This window comes from Mesocricetus auratus, unplaced genomic scaffold (genome assembly GCF_017639785.1).
Source record: "Mesocricetus auratus isolate SY011 unplaced genomic scaffold, BCM_Maur_2.0 Super-Scaffold_100020, whole genome shotgun sequence".
NCBI lineage: Eukaryota > Metazoa > Chordata > Mammalia > Rodentia > Cricetidae > Mesocricetus > Mesocricetus auratus.
The window spans coordinates 6,478,397-6,491,743 of NW_024429201.1; the positions used below are offsets into that span (position 1 = coordinate 6,478,397).

The 13,347-nt window shown below is 42.8% G+C and overlaps 1 protein-coding gene across 1 annotated transcript; it reads left to right on the forward strand.

The window, feature by feature from the left end:
* The first annotated feature begins 3,808 nt into the window (after nt 1-3,808).
* Nucleotides 3,809-11,548, forward strand: LOC101841676 (granzyme A). Its single transcript, XM_005065473.4, has 5 exons — nt 3,809-3,955; nt 6,497-6,641; nt 8,479-8,620; nt 9,291-9,560; nt 11,316-11,548. Exons 1-5 carry the CDS (start codon nt 3,886-3,888, stop codon nt 11,475-11,477), a joined length of 789 nt encoding a protein of 262 aa, XP_005065530.1. The 5' UTR covers nt 3,809-3,885; the 3' UTR covers nt 11,478-11,548.
* Nucleotides 11,549-13,347: the final 1,799 nt, after the last annotated feature.

A 13,347-nucleotide genomic window follows, 5' to 3' on the forward strand; every position in this document is an offset into this window, starting at 1 on the left:
GTCTGTCATTTCATATAGGGCAGGGCCTAGACCCTTCCCCAAGAGTTCAGGGTGAGAGTGCACCTCACATTGTTGGATGGGAGTCCAAAGTCCGTGTGTATACTCGGGATGGGTACTGATCTGCTGCCCAAGGCTCAATAGATTACCTAGGCCTCCTCACTGACACCCAGATTCAGGGGGTCTTGATCAGTCCCATGCTGGATTCCCAGGCTGATGCCTGGGATTCAAGAGTTAACCTTTGTCTGGTCAGCTGTTTCTGGGGGTTAAACCAGCCCAGTCTTAATCCCTTTGGTCATCAGTCCTCCCTCTCTGTTACTGGCTTTCTTGAGTTCAGCTCAGTACTTAACCGAGGGAGTCTGCCTCTTCTTCGATCAGCCACTAAATGAAGTTTCTGTTTCCCAGACTCTCTGGCCATTGGATTGTAGGCTGGCACTCCCCAGATCTATGTCTAAAATCCATATATGAGAGAGTACATGCCATTAGACAACACTTTTCAATTTCAAAAGTTTTTACAAAGCTATAGTAATCAAGACAAGTGGAACTCACATAAGAACAGACCTACATATACATTTTTGTAGAACTGAGAACTTAGAAATAAACCTAATCTTTATTGTCAAATATTTAACAAGAAGTAAAAACAACTCTTTCAGGGAAAAATAATCTCTTGAACAAACAAATGCTGGGATAGCCAAATACTCACATACAAAAGACGAAAATGACCCCTACCTCAATCACACAAAATGTCACTCAAACTAGGGACTGAAAAAGTGACACAGTAGTTAGCAGCACACACTGCTCTTACAGAGGACCTGAGTTCAGGGCTTAGCATCTCACAACCACTTCCAGTTCCAGAAGACCCAATGTCCTCTCTTAGATATGCAGACATACACCTATACACAAAATTACAAAGGGACTTGTCTTTGGAATATTTAAAGAATGCTTATTCTTTGTTAGTAAAAAGACAGTAATTTTAAAATAGGCAAAGGATGCAAATAGATGTTTCAGCAAAGACATATGAATGACACATGAGAAGCTCAACATCACTAGTCATTGGGGAAATGCAGATCAAAACCACAATGAGATGCTATTTCACACCCTCTAAAGAAGGGATTATCAACGTAGTGGCAATATTGGCAGTGACACACATAAATCAGAGCCCTTGTAGATTACTAAGGAAAGTCTGCTATGGTATCTCCACTTTAGAAAAACAGTTTTAAAGTCCCTAAAAAAGTTAAACACGCAGCTACTGTGCAATTACCCAACTACCCAGTAATGTACTAGTAGGTACGGACCCCCAAAATTTATGAAAACAGCAATTCACATTTAAAAAGTATACATAAATGTTCACACTCAAGAGTCAACTAATGAATGAATAAATAAAATGTGGTTTACATATATAGTGAAATGTTACTGGTAATAAAAAGAAATAAAATATTGACAGGAACTCTCCAAGGTGTTATTCTAAATGAAAATAATGAGCTGAAAAACAGAAAGGACTCCTTTTTATTTTATTATTGTACTTATCTGAAATGCCCAGGGCAGACAATTCTGTGGAGACAAAGAGTAGATTTGAGAGGCGCTGATGGGGTAACAGCTAACTGATCAAAGATTCTTGGGGAAAATCAAAAAGTCTTACAGTTAGATTATAATAGTGACTATACAACCATGGAAGCATGCCCTAAATGAGGGGAGTAACAGTACATGAGTTACACCTTGCCAAGCAATTGGAAGCCAGAATGAATGGAGAAACCATGCCTACAGTTACTTAGAAACAAAACTGACAGTCTCTGTTATCACTTGGTGCAAGTGTGACTTTGAAGGGGAAAAAAAAGTGAGAAGAGAACTATTCACCAAAACCAGAAGCGGGGTATCTCACTGCTATTACTGAAAATGATAAAGCCCTGATCACTGTGAGATCTGGGAAAAAGAACCACGGGTGTTTCAGCATTGGTCCTTTCCAAGGTCACATGGCTTCTAAAGAAGAACACGCTGGCTCTGAAGTCATGAGGGTGTTAACCATGGGGCTGTGTGGTTTAACACCAGATATCCTGGGGGAACATACAGCCATGGGCCTCACTATGAGACCACTTCCTCGGCTCAGACAGCTCAAGACTTCATTCTAGAAATCAAGCCAGCACTGTCCTCCCAAGACGGGCCATGTGTTCTGTCTGTTTTAGGGAAGCAACATATCCCAAAGCTAGGACAAAATAACCTAACTTCTGCTTTCCTTCAAAACTGAGGCAGGAATGTCTGTCCATAAATCTTCCTCTGGATCTTCTCCTGTGTCTTCCTTATCAATTCTTATAACACAAGAAAATAGTGCAAAAGAAATGTGTCTGGTGACCATATTTAGAATATTTTTTTAAAACTCCGTGTGTGTGTGTGTGTGTGTGTGTGTGTGTGCACGTGTGCACACACGTGTGTATGCATACGTATGAAGAGACCAGAGGTTGACACTGGGTACCGTCCTCAAGCACCTCCCGTTATTCTTTGAGACAGAGTCTCTCACTAAACCTGGAGCTTGCCATTACAGATACATCTCCCTATCTTGGCTTTCCAGCTCTGTGATTACAGACACACACTGTTGCACCCAGATTGTTGTGTACATTCTTGGGGTCCATACTCAGAGTTCTCCTGTTTATGTGGCAAGCACTTGGCCAACTGATACACCTCCCTGGCATCTAAAACTCTGATTATTTTTTTACATTCTGGCTGCATCCCCTCCCTCATCCTCCTCTTCCAGTCCCTCCCCCTATTTCCTTCCTCCCATCCCCAATCCCCTCCTCTTCCATCTGTATCCAGGAAAGGGCAGGTCTCCTATGAATATCAATAAAACATGTTATATATCAAGTTGCAGTAAGACTAAGCACCTCCCCATGTATTAAAGCTAGATGAAGAGACCCAGTATAAGAAGTAGGGTCCCAAAAGGCAGTAAAAGAGTCCTAGACAGGCCCTGTTCCCACTGTTAGGAGTCCCACAAGATGAACAAGCTACACAACTGTACCATATATGCAGAGTGCCTAGGTCAGTCCCATGCAGGTTCCCTGGTTGTCCGTTTAGTCTCTGTGAGCCCCTGTGATTCCAGGTTAGTTGACTGTGTGAGCTTTCCTGGGATGTCCTTGAACCCTCCTCCTCCTACACTCCTTCCTCCTCCTCCTCCTCCTTCTATACTCCCTCCTCCTCCTCCTCCTCCTACACTCCTTTCTCTTTCTCCTCCTCCTCCTTCTCCTCTTCCTCCTCTTCCACAAGATTCCTGAACTCCACCTAATGTTTGACTGTGGCTCTCTGTACCTGCCTCCATCAGTTGCTGGATAACTCTTCTCTGATGACAATCTGGTCACAGAGACGGCCAGTTCAGGCTACTTATCCACCATTGCTAGGAGTCTGAACTGGGGTCCTCCCCATAGACTCCTAGGAGATCCCTTGCACCAAGCTTCCACCTGACCTCAGAATTGCCTGGCCCCAGCAGTCCCCCTCAGCTCTCTTTCCCCACCCCCACCTGATTGATCATCTGAAGCTCTGATTAAGTTTCCAAGGAGCTTCTGCTAATGGATGCATTGTTGGTGACGAAAATATTCCAATCGAGTCGTGTCTAGTTCCTTCTTATGAAGTATATCCTGATAGAACAAGATCCCCCTCAACTATCAGATAGGAGGCCTTGGCCCTCTCCACCCTGCAGCACTAACACAGTCAAACATGTGCACACTCGGCTCCCACCCTGTGATGAGGGATCACGTCTGCTTTCCTCTTTTTTAGTTTCGTTTTCCAAGTCTACACCTAGAAATTTGAAAGCGAAGAAATGAGACCACATCCTTTGTAGGCTCATATATAGGCGGAAAGGAACAAAGACAGAGTTCCCTGCTGATTGATGTGGGGTGAGCCACAATGAAGAGCGTCTGTGCTCCATGGGTGTCTTCTCTTGCCACTGTCGTTTTTCTTCTGCTAATTCCTGAAGGTAAGACAGACTCGTGCCATTTCCATCGCAACCATAATGGAGCAGATTTTTGTGATGCTTTCACAATGATGCCTTTTTATAACTGATTGAATACCCAAAGGCTGTGAGTGTTTAGCATTCGTTTTTTTAACTGTGTTTATTTTAGAAGAAAAAATATTTATTTGTAGTTTCCAAAGATTAGCAAAACCAGTTGGTGATTTCTACCAATTTATAGATTGAATTTTGCTTTAAAAGATAATGTGAAAATGAGCAAACGAATGAGTGAAATGCTCTTGAGCTGGGGAACCAAGATCTATCTTTTGAGAAAGGAAGTCATGGTGAGGCTTCAAATACTGAGTTCTTTCTCCAAATACTGCACAAACAGCTTTGAAGAGCTCAGCTGAGTCTGAGCTAGACAGCAGATGCCATGAGGGCTGGTAGGTGCTTCTCGATATTTCTCTTGGTCAGTGATTCCCTGGCAAGTCTTCCAGACTCTGGGGAAGACCTGTCACTGACTCCTCAGGAGAGCTGTGGTATTTTCTCTTTGGCTGCTCCTTTCACGTAGTTAAGTAGTAACCAATAGTCCTGTCTGAGAAAACGCACCATGTTCCTGTGGGAACACCATCGCTTCTCTTGCCCTAACTCTGGGAGAACAACAGCTTCTGAGTGGTTCTCCATGTTCCTTGAAGACCCTCCTAGGAAGCTTGGTGTGGGGGTAAAATGGTTGATAAATATGGAGGCAGTCATGATTTCTCCTAGGACCCATATGCTTTTAGAGATAGAAGCGGTGGGCAGAAATTCCAAAAGATGTCCTAGAGTTAACCTTTATTCCCAACAGTGAAAATGAATTTTAAAACAAGGTTGAAAGATGTTTGGGCCCAAAAGTGGACACATGCCCAGCAGAGCATAGCACACAGGCACTCAGTCGTGTCAAATCCCCCCCAAACCTAGAGACTAGAGCAGATTTTCTTTTTCTTTATAGTTGAATTTTGCTTTTAAAAAAATCCAGTTGTACGTATTCTTCAAAGGAAACCACAAAAGCAGGTTTTTTTTATATTACACTTTGTTTTCTGTGTTTAGAAGGAAAGAAACAACAAGCAGTGCCTCATATTCATGACTAGTCAGAATACTGTGGAGGACTTTTTAAACATATAGCCTGAACAACACAGAGCCTCTGCCTCAGAAATTCTACTAACTTAATTATTAATTTCAGGGTGGGGGGAGAGGCTTGCAAGTTTTTAAACGCTTCCCACTTGCTCTAATCCTTACCACAAACCTTCAGAAGTCCTGCTAGTGGCAGACCTGGCCTTATGCTCGGGCTAGCCTGTGCTCAGGTACAGAGCTCTACAAAAGAGAATGTTCTCGAATTCATGATCCCTGGCATCCACAGATTCTCCTTTGTAGTCCAGCTCTGGAAGAGTCAACCCAGGGAAACTTGGGATGTGGCCAAAATTCTTTTGGTTCTATACAAGTCTATTTCCGAAGCCTAAAATTCTGTCTTCCCTATTCCCTTATGGAAGGAGACCATGTGCCCTCTTCCTGGCCTCTCACCCTCCTCAATCTGATGAGAAGTCCCTGGCCTACCACTGATACTTGTGAATGTGGCAGTTAGTTTGACTTATTTGTGGAATAAGAAGTGTTGATCCCTACTCAAGACACCATAACTCTTGGTCAACAGTGAGAAGTATTTTAGGAGACTCCAAGAATATCTTATGTAGAAGTTGAAGAACTGCAGCCCTTCCACAAGCATACGAGGTCCTCTCCACTGGTGTGCACACTCTCCTTGTGCCTGTGTGCCTCTCTATTCTCCAACAGTGTCTGTCATCCTGGTCCAGCTCATGCAAGTTTTAATAATGTGGATTATCTACTTATAGCACCTCTATTCCTTTTCTCTCTGCTCCTTAAAGCTCATTGGGAAAGGGTTTAAACCCAACCATGTTTGGCCTGAGGACTGAAGCAGAACCTCAGGCGTGACCAATGTTATTCTCTCTGCTTGTGAATGAGAGTGGTGCTCCTCACACGCAAAAATCTCGCAATGACCAAAGTCTTCATGGAGGGTCACAAATACAAGTTGCTAACATCAATTTGTATATTGTTTTTGCAAGGCCTCTAAGTGCCAGGGGAAAGCGACAGCCTTTTACAATCCATTCCTACCCTGCTTCTCTGGTTAACTAATACTTATCCAGAAGGGAGTAGGGACACTTAGAGCTGCATCAGCACCACCGTCTCCTCTAGCAACTGCTTGCTGATGGTATCAACCACTGCACAGCTCTCTACCCTTTGCAAAGCTTGAGCTCGGAAGCTAAGGTTGTGACACATCTCCAGAATAATGGTTCCTGGAACACCAATGATGGGCTTCTGTGAATGTGACAGTAGGGGTTTCTCAGGAGCCCCAAAGGGCCAAGACGTAGGGTCAGACATTGGAAGGTCTATATAGAGGAAAAGAGGAGGGTGAACACAGGTGATCCAAATTCAAAAGGCATGCCTTGTCCCAGAAATAGGGTGTTTTGAGGAGCTATTTGGAGTGGGAACTGACCAGAGTTGCCTTTTTCTATTGACCAGGTGGCTGTGTAAGAATCATTGGAGGAGATACAGTGGTTCCTCATTCAAGACCTTATATGGTCCTACTTAAACTTGGTCGGAAAAACATCTGTGCTGGCACTTTGATTGCAAAAGACTGGGTGTTGACTGCTGCCCATTGCAACCCGTAAGTTTTTGAGATTAAAGTTTTGTAGAAATATTCTAATGAGGAGAAATAATAAAAAGTCTATACCTCACTAACACATTGGAAATTCACTAATATTTTCATATGCACATAAAGTCCTTGACAAGTTACACTGATCTGAAAGGAAGTTAAGTCCAGAATTGTCACAAGGAGCCAGTCAATGAGGAATACAGTATCTGCAAGCTCTGTCTGGAGGTCCCCACAAAGAAAATAGAGGCTTGGAGGGCAGAGGGAGGTGGAGGTAGATCTGGGAGGAAATGGGGGAGAAACGGGAGTGACTATGATCAAAATACATTGTATCCAAGATTTTTTAAGAAAAGAAAGATAATAAGTGGGTTTGTTAAGGAGAAATAAAATCGCTTTTGGCTATTTTATAAAGTGAGCCGCACTCCTGAGAATTAATAAACTAATGAACTGGGACAGAGCAAAAGTACCAGTGGGCCGCTAGACTCTCCCAACCCTGTATAAGTCATTACACAGCGCCTACCTCTTCCATCTCTCTAGAGCATAATCTGTTTGTCAGGTGAAGCCCATGTGGATGGAGAAGGGATTCCTGTCCTTCTCTGCCAAATGGCGTCTTTTGTCTATCATCATAATGGCATTTTCCACAGTGCCTGTGCTCCTGCCACAATACTACATGGACAGCATAAGTTCCATCTCACTGAAGCTAACTAAAATTGCAAATTTACTCTTTTGGTCATGCACCAAAGTCCTAGTAGCTACCTGTGGCTCTTGGTTTTGGGACCATGAAATTTATAGAACATAGTATTATCAAAGCATGTTCGGGAATGTACAGCTATGATGTCTTATGTGAGACCAACCTCAGCTGGAACAATGGAGAAAAGGCAATGTGAGTATTGCTCAGTTTGGTGTATAACGTGTTGTGAATGACAAGAGCCGTAAGTATGAACACATCAGGAAACATCTGCACCCTGTGTGGCATGCGCATAGGATCCCTTGCTAAGCTTTCTGTTTCTGGAAGCTTTCCCACCTGAGTTTGATCTCTTACAAAGAGATCTTCCAGGAACTGCTTTCTAGCTACCAGCTGCCTTTGTTTCCTGCCTCTGGATCTCCTGGGAGCTTTGCTTTTCAGGGATTTGCAGCCTAGTCCTCTGCCACAGCTAATCAGGGAAAGAGTGGAAACAAACCCACGATTTGGATTTGCTGCCATCAACTTCTCTCATTTGGTTTTTCCATAAACTTCAGTTATCTTGTTATAAATACACTGTTGGAGATACGTGTGATGGCTCAAATGTCATTTGTCCTCTCAAAAATTTGTTTGCAAGAAGTTTGGTCCCTAGAGTGACAAAACTGAGAAGTAGTTGGGACCTTTAAGAGATAGATCTTTCTGTAACAGGGTCAACGTAGGCTTTGGAATTGGACAGCTACTGTGAAGGGTATCTTGTTATAAATCAAGATCAGTTTCTCGTCACTCTCTTGCTTTCTCTGTCACCCAGCTGATCCTTTTCATGAATCCTCACCCCTCCCACTTTGCTGTCATGAGCTGACATGTCACAAGTCCCCCATGAGAGGCCCAGCAGATGCTGACGCAGTGCTTTGAATTCCAAAACTGTGAGCCAAAGGAAACCTCTATTCTTTGTAATGCACCCAGCCCTGGATAGCTTGCTAAAACCACATAAATCTAAGGCGATAATGAGAACAGATTCATATACACCAGACCCTTCAAGACAGGCATATTCTTTCAAGCTACGTAATTTCTCCAAAAGCAGCATTTACATAAATGGCATAATGAAATTGTTCAGCACGTATTGGGACCAGTTCCTGATTTAACCAACAACTAGTATTGTATCTATTACAGGGAAAAGGGTTCTCAAGTCATCCTTGGAGCTCACACAATAGACGAGGATGAACCAGAAAAACAGACATTATCCATTAAGAAAGCATTTCCCTACCCATGCTTTGACCAGTATACACATGAAGGTGATCTGCAACTTTTACAGGTATGTAACTTTGATTTGTCTCTTTCAGTCACAGAATTTCTAAAGTCTCACCACTTACATGAAAGTATGTTCCTAGTACCCCATCTGGTACAGATAAGGGAGCCCCACAGGGATAGGTAAGAAGTTCAAACATTAATATTCAATGCAGTCGGCATTTTCATTGGGCCAGGAACCAGCTCCCAAATAAAGACACGGAGATTTGTTATTCATTATGAATGCTCTGTCTTAACTTGGCTCTCCCACTAGCTCTTCTAGCTTAATTTAACTTGTTTCTCTTCATCTAGGATTTGCCTCAGGGCTTTTCCCTTTCTTTCATTCTGTTTGTCCTACTTTGCTGCTTCCTCTCTGTCTGTCTGTCTGGCCCCTGGCATCTCCCTGGTGTCTCTTTTTCTTTCTTTTCCCAAGCCTAAATTCCTCCTCCTACCTACTGTCCTATCTATACCTCCTCCCTCACTATTGGCCATTCAGCTTTTTGTTAGACCACTCAGGTGCCTTGGGGCAGGCAAGGTGAAACAACAATACATCTTTATATAGCTAAACAAATGCAGCACACCTTTGTATAGCTAAACAAATATTCCACAACATAAACAAATACAGCACACCTTTATATAGTTAAACAGATTACCAAAAAATCTCATACTCTTAACTATTTATGTTTGTTTTCCTACAGTTAAACAAAAAAGCAACCATTAACAAAAATGTGGCTATCCTAAACCTACCTAAAAAGGAGCTTGATGTAAAACCAGGAACCAGATGCCATGTTGCAGGATGGGGGAAATTTCAGAATAACTCACCTGTCTCTCCTACTCTGAGAGAAGTCAACATTACTGTCATAGACAGAAAAATCTGCAATGATGAAAAACACTATAATTTTAATCCTGTAATTGGACTAAATATGATTTGTGCAGGAAACCTCCGTGGTGGAAAGGACTCATGCAAAGTAAGTGAAATGAGATGGAGTGTGTTAGCTATCAGAGCTAGGCACATGGGTGAGATGGAGTGTGTTAGCCATCAGAGCTAGGCACATGGGTGAGATGGAGTGTGTTAGCTATCAGAGCTAGGCACATGGGTGAGATGGTGTGACGTTGTGCTTGGTCTTCTAGGGGCATTGACTTCTACAGTTTCCTACTGCACTTGTTTGTTTGTCTGTTTGCCTCTTTGTTGAGAAAGGGAGTCTCAAGTATGTAGCTCTGACTGCCCCGGAACTCATTATTTAGATGAGGCTAGACTGGAACTCACAGAGACTTGCCTGCCTCTGCCTCCCTAGTGCTGAGATTAAAGGCCTGTACCACCCACACCCAGTATTCTACCGTACTTTTTGAAAATTGGTAAGATCTAGGTGAATAAAATATCACACTCAGCTCCAAAGAGTCAGTAAAAGTAAGAATCCACTGCTTGGAAAGGATTGTGGGTGACCTACTACATTCATTTTGTTTCATATATCGAAAAAGAAAACAAACAAAGAAACAAAACACTTAGAAGAAATGGTGGGGTGTTTCTCAGTTTTTGTGTTACTCTGTGTAGATCCAATCAAGCTACATAAAATTACAAAGAGTTCCTAGACAGCCTTACATCTTTTCCACTTCATCACAACCCAAAAATCTCATCTGACTTTGCTGTGGACATTTGCCAGCCATTCCCAAGTCTGGCCAGGGACCTGGGACTAGACCCCAAAGCTTCCTAACATTGAGCAGAGTAAACCATTTGAGTCATAACCCTCTCACCTGAGAATGTATAAGCCTCCCTCCCAGTGTCCCCAAAAACATGAGTAAAGGGCCTGATTAAAGACAAGAATTAAAAAGAATACTTTGCAAATTTTTAAATCCTCAGTTCCAGCTTGTTAGTTCTTGCCTTTCCCCAAGACTCCACAGAATCTCCAGAGGTTAGGGCAGTGGGTCTATCTATCATTAGGGAAGAAGTCAGAGGAACTATGCCTTGTCTCCAGGACCAATGCTGGCTAAATACCAAGAAGAAATGGCTTCTGTCCTTATCTTTCTTCTTTTTACTTGACCCTCCCCGACTCATTGCCTCCCACATCCTCCACCTAAGGCACCCAGGAACCTGACTTTCCCTCTTAGGGGATCATATGCAACACCCTGGGCCACAGCAGCATCCCGGGATGTCCCTCCCCAGCACCAGGCCCTGTACCCTTGGAGGTTCAGAGTTATTTCCATGTTCCATGTTCTTTCAGTGCCCTAGGCTGGCTGCTGAGGAATCCAGCCTATGGGCTGAATTTGCACATTCCCAAGGAGGGAATGTACCTTAGCAAGGATGGCCACAAGTTCTTGCATGATCCATTACTTCATACGGATACAAAACCAACTTTTCCCTGGAAGGGGGACTTCGATTTTCTTTCTTTGGGCATATAGTTATCTGCAAGAGAAACCAAAAAACACCACAGTTACTCTTTTCCTAAATTTATCATCTGTGTTTGCCTGTTTCACTCCATATTGAAAAGATGATCAAGAGGGATGACTTTCTAGAAAAAGGCAACCAATCTTAAAATCAGTGACTGAAATACATAATATAGCTTTCATTTTGGTTTTCATTAATCTATAAATATTAAAATATTGCTAAGCATCTTGATGTTTTAAGCAGTAATTTTCAGTGAATTCTGGGCTGATCTTCACACTAGATGCTACAGAACTTCTTCATATATTAATTTCACCTCATCCCACCCCTCTTCTTTCACCAGGGAGATTCTGGAGGCCCTCTGGTATGTGATGGTGTTTTCCGAGGCATCACAGCTTTCGGAATGAATGAGAAGTGTGGAGATCCCCGAGGGCCTGGCGTCTATACTTCTCTCTCAAAGAAGCATCTCAAGTGGATAATTGAAACCATGAAGGGCACATTTTAGATGTGTGAATTTCATTTTACCTGCTGTTGCTTCTACATCTAATCCCAAATAAAATCAATTGAATGACCACACATGCTTCTCTCTTGTAATGTTCTTGGGCCAATCTCCATGAGCAAAATGAAGAGTCAGAAGGCAATGGCATAGATAATGCAGGAGGGAGATTAGAAAACCAGGGCCACGAGTGTCCTCCATGTGTCCCAGGACAGGGGAATTTCTCCCTGAAGAACGCACTTCACCCTCAGCAGAGCTGTCTGACAGCAAGCATACTGAAGGACTCAGGCATTCTGAACTGCTCTGGAGTGTAGGAGTGAACAGGAAAAAAAAAACTAGCTCCCACTGTTACACCTCCATACCACTATTCTTATTTATATGCAAGAACTGAAGGGACAGATTTTACCAGAAATGACTCAAGGGTAGTTGCCCTAAGCAGCTGTGCATTGCCTCTTGGCCTTCAGACTAAGATGAAACATAACATCAAAGGCTGAAGTAGAACAGGAGTTTGAGGTCTAGGTGATATAAATGAAGTGCCTGACCAGCCAAGAAAAGGATGCTACAGAAAGTCAGCCCGTTCCTTGGTAGTTTTCATTTTAGCCTTGGATTGTCTAGGTGATCTTGGTTCCCCTTGTCTGTGAGTCTGGGTTGATGTCACCAACATGATGGTCACAGTGATTGTCATGCCTTCATAGGGACAGAGTAATAAATTGTGATCAAAACATTTTCTTGAAAAAAAATGCCTCGTTTGCTCAACACTTTTAATTTAGTGGACAGCCATCATCCCAATGGCCATTTTGAGATGGGATCATGGGAGCAAATTCCACCAATTTCCATTAGAAATATTTATATGTGTATATATAATTATGCATGTATGTATATAGACAAGCATAAACAATTCCTGTCCAATCCAAAAACATACACTAAGAGTCAACTCTTGAAGCCAACAAAGAAGGAAAAATCAGACTGATTAACACTAGTCACAGGCTTCAGAAACGGTTGCCCACAGGACTCACAGACCTATGTACAATCACCACTGCCCAGGACACACCTACAGAGTTAGTTAATATAGTGGAACCCAGAACATGGGATTCCTCACTTTAGTACCCTAATATGGTTGATAACACCCAAGAATCAGACTCCCTGCTCTACAAAATGAAGTTTCTATTAGAGAAATTCTGGGCTGATATTTTTGACATGTCATAGTCTTTAATATGGATTTAGGATTTTAATTAAAATAAATAGACTAATCTCTACTGAATTCCATTTTTTGAAGCCAGAACATTTATTTTATGACTGACTGAAATCCTCTAGATGAGCCGGATGCTCACAAGTTGGATGGTTATGTGCCAGAAACTGACTCTCCCACAGTTTAAGGTGAAGTGTGAAGTCTAGGAATGGGTGGGATGGCATACCCTAAGATTCTCAGCCTTGCCACTTCTGGTTCCTGACAGCTGAAGCCATTCTTCGATTTATGCCCACACCATCCAGCCTGCTTCTGTGAGCACACTGATTCCTCTGTGTCTGGTCTCTGGTTTTCTTACAAGTCACAGGACACTTGACATTGGATGTAGACCTGCTGGCATAACCCAGGCCAGCTCCCCCCAAGAACCTGAAACTCATCACATCAGGACAAACCCTTTGTCACATCCACAGCCTACAGAGATTTCACACCAGTATCTTAGAGGAAACTATGCCTCAGCCTACACCACCACGCTTGCTCCACTGTCATTAGCTTTATCTTCTGCACTCTCAGATAGCCAGGAAATGCCATTGCAGTACTCGCCCAAGGCCAACCCTTTGGGATGGGTTCCAAGAGATGGATCACATAAACTGATGCAGTTTAAGGCTAAAGGGTCCAAAAACTCTTCCATAATGC

Coding starts and splice junctions, on each gene's coding strand:
- LOC101841676 (XM_005065473.4), top strand. CDS start 3,886: ATGAAGAGCGTCTGTGCTCCATGGGTGTCTTCTCTTGCCACTGTCGTT. Junction 8,621..9,290: donor GTGATCTGCAACTTTTACAG/GTATGTAACTTT, acceptor GTTTTCCTACAG/TTAAACAAAAAAGCAACCAT. Junction 9,561..11,315: donor GTGGAAAGGACTCATGCAAA/GTAAGTGAAATG, acceptor TTCTTTCACCAG/GGAGATTCTGGAGGCCCTCT.